The sequence below is a fragment of the Triticum aestivum genome, chromosome 5B (genome assembly GCF_018294505.1).
Source record: "Triticum aestivum cultivar Chinese Spring chromosome 5B, IWGSC CS RefSeq v2.1, whole genome shotgun sequence".
Taxonomy (NCBI): domain Eukaryota; kingdom Viridiplantae; phylum Streptophyta; class Magnoliopsida; order Poales; family Poaceae; genus Triticum; species Triticum aestivum.
The window spans coordinates 701,193,647-701,203,598 of record NC_057807.1 but is presented as its reverse complement, the minus strand read 5'-3'; the positions used below and the strand labels follow the sequence as shown (position 1 = coordinate 701,203,598).

At 46.0% G+C, this 9,952-nt stretch overlaps 1 protein-coding gene across 1 annotated transcript; it reads right to left on the bottom strand.

Moving 5' to 3' along the window:
* Positions 1-5,357: 5,357 nt before the first annotated feature.
* On the bottom strand, positions 5,358-7,839 carry LOC123115333 (F-box protein At5g03970-like). The gene is made up of 2 exons (XM_044536509.1): positions 6,717-7,839; positions 5,358-5,457 (listed from the first exon to the last, which is right to left on the bottom strand). Exons 1-2 carry the CDS (start codon positions 7,837-7,839, stop codon positions 5,414-5,416), a joined length of 1,167 nt encoding a protein of 388 aa, XP_044392444.1. The 3' UTR covers positions 5,358-5,413.
* Positions 7,840-9,952: the final 2,113 nt, after the last annotated feature.

Sequence of the window (9,952 nt, the reverse complement as noted above, 5' to 3'; positions counted from 1 at the left end):
GTCGAGTCCGGTCGCTCAGTTGCCCGGTGATGGATCCGGAGCAGCGCCTATATCGGCTCCAGCGGTACCGATGAACACGCTTCATTTTGGGTCCTCTGAGCCAGCATCGGCTCCTCCCCGGCTTTGGAGTGACAGGGTGGAGTCTGATGACAGCTTTGAGTGTATGCTTCCGCCTTTGGAGCTTGATGCTGTCGATGGCCCTGTGATGGTGGGGGGGGTTAGGGAGGTGGAGCCTCAGGTGGGTCCGCTCTCCCCTACCATGGTTCCCAACCGGGATATGATGATAGTCCCGGAGGTTCGGCGTGGGGAGGGGAATTTGGGGTAGGTGGCCCCGGCCTCTCCTTCTCTTAGTCTGGCGCAGGTCACACCGATGACGTCGGCGATGGTCGGCTGTGGGGGAGGCTGCATGGACCTCTCTCCTACGACGGCGCCGGGCCCGGTGGGCTTGGCCAGCGCCGGGGGAGTGAGCCCGAGGCAAGCGGCCTCAGTTCTTGCTTCCCCGGTTGGGGCGGCTCCACCCGCGCAGGCAGACGCGCTAGGGGGGGAGCTGGGGCAGGCGACTCAGCTCTCCCTTCTTCTCTGGCGGTCAGGCGGACCGCGTCTCCTCCGCCGATGGTACTCTCCCCTGCGCCGGCAGGTGGGGCGGGAGGAGGGTGCGGGCAGGAGGTCCCCGCCTTCTCCTTCCCGCGCGTTCCCGTGGCCGTGGACCATGTTGTGGGCCTTGTGTCTGGGGGGCCTGGGAGCCCGCAGCCGCCTCTTTCGGTAACCTCGGTTGATCCTTTGAGGGATTCAGCGCGAGGCTTTACGAGGGAGGAGGTCGTTGCTTTTGGCGGAATCCCCGGCCCCGCCTCCACGGGGCGTCGGATGAGTGCTCGCATCCACGAGATCCCGGAGGTGGACGATATGTAGCAGCGGTGCGCTATGAGGGCGGCCAAGCTTCAGGATGCTGCAATCTCCTCTGGTATGTCTGTCAACATTTCTAACTCGTTATTGCATTTTCTAATGAGGAGATTATAAATAATGCAAACCGATTAGGAGTTTCACTAGGAGATACTGATAGTGAGATTACCAATTCGGTAAATGATCTATTAGATTTGGAGGCGGAGCGTGTTTTAGAGACTATTCGTAATCTCGCAGCGGTTAAACCGATGAATGATGTTGAGATTGATGTGTTAGGGGTTCGAGTGCTCCATAGTCTATGTGCGGATCTAGCACCCCCCATTCATGAGTCTGAGGATGATGATGTGCCCATAGAGAATGAGGCTGGTACTATAGTTGAACCCGGTTATGAGGACCGGACGACAGAGCCTAGTAAACCAAAACGCAAGTGGAAACGGAAGATTTATCCCGATTCTGCAGTTCTTAGGAGTGCTAGAATTCGTACTACTAAAAAATTCCATGACGAATTATGAAAGGAATCTTTTGGAATAGCAGAGGTCTAAAGGACTTGGCTAAAAGAAGGTTTCTTGCTGAGGCAACTTTAGAGCAGCGTCTGGATTTCATTGCTCTATCGGAGACTGGTAGAGATAACTTTGCGCCCCTGTTTCTGTCTTCTCTTGTGGGTGGTATTGATTTCGATTGGCATTGCCTCCCTCCACGAGGAAGATCGGGTGGTATCTTACTTGGCGTGAGATGCAATTTGCTTGAAGTCCGAAGTGTAGTGATGGGCGACTTCACGGTGAAGTTTCGAGTCAGGTCTAAATTAGATGGTTTCAACTGGGCTTTGGTGGCGGTATATGGTGCCGCACAGCCTGAGCTTAAACCAGAGTTTCTGGCGGACCTTGTTCGAATCTGTGGATCGGAACAGCTTCCACTTTTGGTTGGAGGGGATTTCAATATCATTAGGAGGAGAGAGGAGAAGAATAATGGTAACTTTGACGGCAGATGGTCGTTTATGTTTAATACCATTATTGAAAGCTTGGATCTAAGGGAGATAGAGCTTTCTGGTAGAAAGTTTACCTGGGCTAATGCTCTGCCAAACCCAACTTATGAAAAACTTGATCGAGTTCTCGCAAGCGTGGAGTGGGAACAAAAGTACCCTCTGGTTACAGTGCAAGCTCTTTCGAGGGGAATATCCGATCACGCACCCTTATTCGTGGATTCAGGGGAGCCTAACCACGTGGGTAACAAAAATACCTTTTCTTTCGAGATGTCTTGGTTTGAACGAGAGGGGGTTTTGGACTTGATTGCCAGGAAATGGGATAGAGGTGCAGGAGGTAGGACTGCGGTCGAGCGTTGGCAGAATAAGATTAGGCACTTGAGAAGCTTATTACGGGGCTGGGCTAAGCACCTAAGTGGTGTGTATAAGATTGAAAAGGATAGACTCCTTTCTCTTATACATGCCCTAAAGGCCGAATCTATGATTTTGCTGCCAGCTGAGCTTCAGGTTAAATCTGAGGCGGAGAAGAGGCTGAAAGAGCTACTCCGTGAAGAAGAATTGAAGTGGGCTTTGCGAGCTAAAGTCCGCAAAGTAGTCCAAGGGGATGCGAATACTCAATTCTTTCATTTAATTGCTAATGGCAAGCACCGAAAGAAGCGCATTTTTCAACTTGAACAGGATGAGGGCACGATTTTAGGTCAGGATAACCTAAAAACATATATTACTGAGTATTACAAGTAGTTATTTGGACCGCCGGAGGATAATTGTGTATCCCTCGATGAGTCTAGGACTGAGGAAGTGCCTCAACTTTCGGCTGCCGAAAATGACATTCTGGTGGCACCGTTCTCTGAGAAGGAGGTGTTTGATGCTATTGCACAGATGAAAAACAATAAGGCGCCCGGACCGGATGGGTTTCCGGCCGAGTTCTATAAAAAGCGCTAGCACATTATTAAGGGGGATTTACTACCTATGTTCCATGATTTGTTCTCGGGACAGCTTCAATTATTCCACTTGAATTTTGGAACTATTACATTGCTTCCTAAGAAGACGGATGCTGTGAGGATTGAGCAATTCAGACCGATGTGCCTCCTCAATGTTAGTTTCAAAATCTTTACCAAGGTCGGGACTAATAGGCTTACACAGATTGCGCATTCTGTGGTGCAACAGTCCCAAACTGCTTTCATGCCAGACAGGAATATCCTTGAAGGGGTGGTAGTCCTGCATGAAACGCTCCATGAAATTCATTCCAAAAAATTAGATGGAGTAATTTTTAAGGTGGATTTCGAGAAAGCGTACGATAAGGTCAAATGGCCATTTCTCCAATAGTCATTGCGTATGAAAGGTTTTGATGAAGCCTGGTGCGGACAGGTTGAATCTTTTACGCAAAAAGGTAGTGTGGGAATTAAAGTAAATGACGACGTAGGTCATTATTTCCAGACACATAAAGGCCTAAGACAAGGAGATCCGATGTCCCCCATCCTGTTTAACATTGTGGTGGATATGTTAGCAATTTTGATAGGAAGGGCTAAGGAAAGTGGTCAAGTAGGTGGTTTGGTACCTCATCTTGTTGATGGAAGTGTTTCCATACTTCAGTACGCTGATGACACGATCATCTTTATGGAGCATGACTTGGCCAAGGCAAGAAATATGAAGCTGGTGTTATGCCTATTTGAACAATTGACCGGGATGAAGATTAACTTTAATAAGAGCGAGTTGTTCTGTTTTGGTAGAGCCAAAGACGAACAGGAGGCTTATGGGCAATTGTTTGGGTGCGTGTTGGGAGAGTTACCTTTCTCTTACTTAGGTATTCCAATCCACCATCGTAGGCTGACAAACAAGGAATGGAAGTGCATAGAGGACCGATTTGAGAAGAAACTGAGTTGCTGGAAGGGTAAGCTCATGTCATACGGAGGTCGATTAATCCTGATTAACTCGGTGCTCACGAGTATGCCTATGTTTCTCCTATCGTTCTTTGAGGTCCCAGTTGGTGTTCGGAAGAAACTGGACTTCTATCGATCGCGGTTCTTTTGGCAGAGTGATGAGACCAAAAGAAAATATCGGCTTGCTAAATGGGATATCATATGTAGAGCGAAAGACCAAGGGGGTCTTGGTATAGAGAACCTTGAAGTTAAGAATAGATGCCTTCTTAGCAAGTGTGAAGCTCTATTCGGAGAATGATGCCACGTGGGCTCAAATCCTTCGCAGCAAGTATCTTCAGACAAAAACTTTGTCCCAGGTTACAGTCAGGCCGACTGATTCACCTTTCTGGAAAGGACTAATGAAAGTCAAACAATCTATGTTTAATAGGACAAAGTTTGTTATTGACAACGGCACTTGCATACGTTTCTGGGAGGATACTTGGCTCTGCGAGACACCCTTGGCCATCCAATATCCGTCGTTGTATCGTATTGTTCAACGACGTGAGGTGTTCGTGGCTTCGGTTTTTCAATTTATCCCCCTTAATATTCAGTTCCGACGGACGCTGGCGGGCAATCGTTGGGAAGAATGGCTCCGTCTAGTTAGGAGACTGATGGAGGTCCAGCTTTCACACCAACCTGATGAATTACGCTGGAAACTGACTAAGTCTGGAGCTTTCACAGTTAAATCAATGTATATTGATGTTATCAATTCGAACTCCATTCCTACTTCCAAGCATGTTTGGGATGTCAAAGTTCCTTTGAAAATAAAAGTGTTCATGTGGTTTGTCCACAAACAAGTTATTTTAACCAAGGACAATTTAATAAAGCGTAATTGGACAGGACCTACTAGGTGTAGTTTCTGTGATCGGGATGAGACTATCAAACACCTCTTTTTTGATTGCCCGTTGGCCAAAGTCCTTTGGCAGACGGTTCACATTTCTTTTAATATCAAACCACCGAATTCTGTTAACGCGTTATTTGGAACATGGCTGAATGGGATTCAGCCTGACTTAGCGAAACACATTCGGGTTGGGGTTTGCGCGTTGCTGTGGACTATCTGGACTTGCAGAAATGATTTGGTTTTTAACAGAATATCATGTATTCACTTTTTGCAGGTTATATTCCGAACTACGGCACGGATCCGTTCGTGGTCGCTACTCACTCCGACGGAGGTCAGGGAGCATTTGGTTACTGGATCTTTCCGCTGGGAGATGGTAGCTCGGGATATCTTCAACCGGTTTGGATGGCGGTCATGTAATAGAATAGGCATCTAGTTTACTTATCTATTCATAGCCAGCCGGTTGTGGCCTTTTATCTTGGCTAGTCGATGTTTCTAGCCCCTCGTGGCTCTGTGTGAGCTTGCTTTGCTTTTTTTTTTTGGAGACTTTGAAACCTTGTTGACACTATCTTTTTTTTGGTTAATAAGATGGCCGTATGCATCATTCTGATGCAGAGGCCGGGGAGCCCCCTTTTCGATTTTTTTTTTGAGAAATGGCAGTAAAAGGGAAACTAATACATTTTTCTTAAGAACTCAACTACCCCAACCTACATGTAGAAGATAGGCTTACCTGCTCAACCAGTACATCACAATGGCATATCTAACAGGGCAACCATCTTATGTGTTGTGCAAAAGACCAGCTCCACCACCAATGCATGTTTCTGCAAACGTAAAATTTCAAATGATCAATGAAAAGCAAAACATACATGATACGGCATAACAATATTTAGATAAACTCAGTAACTCAGAGTTGTAGTTTAAAAAAAACTTCGAGACAATATTAGGAAAAGGTAAACAAAACCAGACCTACTGACAAATTTACTGAATATTTCAAAAACAAACTGATTATGTAAAATGAAGATTCACACTCGAACTATTACCTTGTGTGGACAGACAACTTATCAAGAATTTATTAAGCTCATTCCACACCATATTGGAGAAACAAAAACATATTTATGCCAAAAAATCCTAGTAACAAAAGTGAACAAGACTATTCAGATATAACTAATCTTCAAATAAATTTAGCCTGAAAGGAACAGGCTAATAAATCCTAGCAACAAAAGTGATTGAGATTATTCATTATTCAGATTTAGATTAGCTTTTTCGAGTAAATTTGGCTTGAAAAATGAAATGAAATTATTAGTTTTCCCAGGTACCTTTCTACTCAAAGCAGGGACTCCCATAAAAGTGATAAAACGAACTATCATATGCAAATTTCAAACAAAAGCATCATAATGAATTTAAGATTAGTAGCAGGATCAGAGATAACAATATTGAATGAAAGAAATAGAACTAGCTTTAAGCTTCCAATGTACATATTGACTACCTACTTGATATTTCAGTTGGTTGAAGCAAGTTTTCATGGAGTTCTCTTCAACTTCACACTGTTATAGTATCTTATCTTGAGAGAGAAACTGCACAGCAGCTATACGCTTAAACGACCATTATACAGTTCTTGCATATGTCAATACACATGCAACAGCCAAATTTAGTTCAATTATTACAAAAAGAGTTTGCCAATCCGTGTATTCATTATTTTGTTGCATGGATATTCATGTCAGAAACTGAAATATAGTTTGCTAGCTCTGACTTGAACCACAAGTATTACAAAATGGCTAACTGTAGGTCAATTGAGCTGACCGCCTGAACATAAAATAAAATAGATAGCACTAACATGTATTTTCTAGATCATAATCATTACATAAACAGCGCCGTGCAAGCATCAGAATAGAACACTAGAGAACATCATCACTATATTTTGAAAGGTCATCAAGCAGCAAAAGAAAAAGAAGTAATATGTCACTGCTTAATAAGTTAAAAAAATTAGCTTAACACGAAAGGGTGTGCATTGTAATTCCTTCAATCAATTATCTAAAATCAACTTGGTTTTTTATACCCATGATGTAAAGCATGCTATTACCTGCAGCATAAACACTTTCGAATAAGTGAAAGTAACCAAAGGTGGTGTTTCGCAAGAGTTCCTCAAACTTCAATGACTTAAGCTGCATCGTGAAGATACGACCACGGAGACCAATACCTGTCCACATGAGAGCCGTGTCATTGTCTTCGGCATACGCTAGTATCATTAGGGACCGTCTCGCCTCTACATCCTCCGGAGGAAGTAACCTATCAATTTCAATAGTTTTTTCCAGCACCCATGAAGTAACACCAACAGAATCGGTCTTCCTCTTCCACAATTGGGCATTGAAGCCTGACAAAAAGATGAAACCAAGCCCACCGCCATCTGCCCTTATAACTGAGAAGAAGAAACTGCCGCTCCCTAAATCCAAGTCCGCAGGCACAGGTATCAAGGATAGCCTCTTCCTATCAAGATCAAACTCAAGAATCTCGTCCGAATTGAGCAACCAGTAAATGAAATCCCCAACCATCACAGCAGTCTTGTTGACAGAAACCACGGCATGCTTGGATGGAAGCGGTGTCGAGATCGGATCGCCCCACGCACCAGTTTCCGACGAGTAAACGTAAGCAATCGCTTCTGTAACTTGTCCCTCCTCACCATCAGTGCCTACCAAGACCACCTGGAAGTGGTCGTCGTCTCCGGCACCGCGAAGCACCGTCCCGCTGATCGGGGCTCCAGCAATTTTGAGCCCCGGGGGAACGGCGACGCGGCGCTGGTCGCCGGTGTCAGGGTCCCAGACCATGACCTGCGTGTGCGCTCTGTTGAGGACTAGCACGAGGCCATGGCGGCATCCAACAAGGTCGTAGCAGTCGTCACCCTCGTTCCATCGCCAGGAGAGGCGTTCGGGTGGGATCCGATTTGGGGCGTCGAGGGAAGGCTGGAAGCGGGGCTCGAAGCGGTCCCTCAGTTCGACGCGGAAGAAACCGAGGAGGGGAGGGTTGAGGCGGTGGTGGCGGCGGAAGCGGCGCGAGAAGGCTGGGTCGGAGGCGACGCTGCGCCAGCGCTTGGAGATGAGGGATGCGCGGGGGAGGGAGGACGGCTGCGGGGGTAGGCGGAGGAGGATCTCCGGCAGCAGGTCGTCGTCGTCCAGCGGCGCCGGCGACGGCGAGCGGGCGCTGCTCATCTCGCCCTACTCGTGCGGCTGCGGGGTGTGTGTGCTGGGCTGAGGGCCTGAGGCTCGTCTTGCCCTGGTGAATGAAACGTAGTGCAGGCCGTGAAAGCGACGACAAAGCCCACGACGATGGATTTTTCTAACTACAGAAGAAGAAAATCCCCTAAAAGAAACTAAAGAAGAAGAAACTAAGTTCTAAAAAAAACGTTGATCGACACTTTAACTCTCCGTCCCTTTTTTTATTTTACTTTTTACGAGGAATACGAGAGTTTTATTCCATAATTAGAGGGTTATAACCCAGAGGTAAAGTTTCATCTATTTATGGGGTTCTCCGTGTAGCTAAACACTAGCAAAAATTGCCCGTGCGTTGTAACGAAAAAAAAAATCAAATGCCCATCCACCACCCACCTCGCGGCACGCGTTTTTGAAATTGACAATTCCATTGTTGTGTGGCGTAAAGTTTTGTACCATATGTATACACGTGGATCTAGGCCGCCACCGGTGCCTCTGCACGACACAAACCTCTATGATACAAAGCAACAACCTGAAAATTCCTGCACAAAGAAACACAGATAAGGTAGTCAGGCAATAAATTTCAGAACATCTTATAATGACATATGTATGTGATTTGGAGGAAGTGTTCTACTCACAATCGCATGTCCTTGCTGGTTACATCATTATTGTCGAGGGCGCGCGGATGATCGAATCTTCCCTCCACGACAGACTCACCACCACCGCTTGCCTGCGGAAGTTGTGGCATCTTCCTTTCATGGTCGTACTCGATAGTACTTCCTACGTTCCTAAATATTTGTCTTTTTGGAGATTCAAATAAACTACCACATACGGATGTATATAGACATATTTTAGAATATAGATTCGTTCATTTTGCTTCGTATGTAGTCACTTGTTGAAATCTTTAGAAAGACAAATATTTAGGAACGGAGGGAGTAGCTTTTTATGGTAGCGATATTGGACTAATATACATGTAACCGACAAACCGGAGCAGCACCGATAACAAAAACAACTTTGACATTCTTACTACATCAGAAAGTTAAATATTTACTGCTATAGGATTTTCTAGTACATCCCAGAACATTGGTGTGTGAGCCTTAATTACATGCAAGAAGACTTTCAGGTCAGTTATAAAAACTACACAGTCAAAAGAGAATAAAAAATTGAACTGAATTTCATCACCTGAAAGCTAGCAGCACGTTTACATCATAGCAAGCCTGAACTTTACTGTTGATGGATCCCCTTTATTCTGCTCCGAATTGTAAATGAATTGCTCACTCTACTTTGATTTGATCCTAGACGAATCTACTAAATATTGGACGGAACCAGGCAAGAAGGGACCTCTTCTTTTTCTTATTACTCTCTATCTCTCTCAGTGAGTAACAAAAATAGGTCAAAAAAAATCTGGGCATTCACTAATTTGTAGAGTAATCAAGATCATCTACATAGGTTGGTGATCAGCACAGAGATTACAGGAAAATGAATACATACTTCGATGGCATTGAGGGAAACGATTGACACAGGCTTGCTCCTTTCCCCTTGGTTGGATGACCCTGCGGTGTCTGCTGGATTCACCATGGACGTAGAACCCTAGCTTCACAAAAATCAGCTCTTCCCGGGATCAGATCATAACCTGCCTCCACGGCTCCACCGCATCAAAGGCTGCAGCGCAGGTCCGAGGCCACCTTGGCCAAGGCTGGTGCTGCACGCCACCTGCTGCCTTCCTGCTGACGGGCCGCTGTTGCCTCTACCTGTTTCCCTTCCTCTTGCGCACGCATGTGAAGGACCCGCCCCGCGTGGCTGCTCTACCAGCACGCTCACAACTCGAGCTTGCCCGACCATGGCAAGGGCGATAACCGCCGCCCGACCCCGCCGGACGCCATCACCGGAGTAACCACACACTACAAGAAATATGTCAACTTGTGACCACCACTATTGATCACTGAAAGGTCATAAATTTCCATTTGCGACCTTTTTGTGACCAAAAACAGAAGGTCAAAAGCTGGCCGTCATAAACTGACTATAGCGACTTCTCTGTGAGAAGGTCGTGGACGTTTACGACCAAAATATTCCTAGTGTGGCGTTTTGGTCACTAGCAACCTCCCCAGGCCAC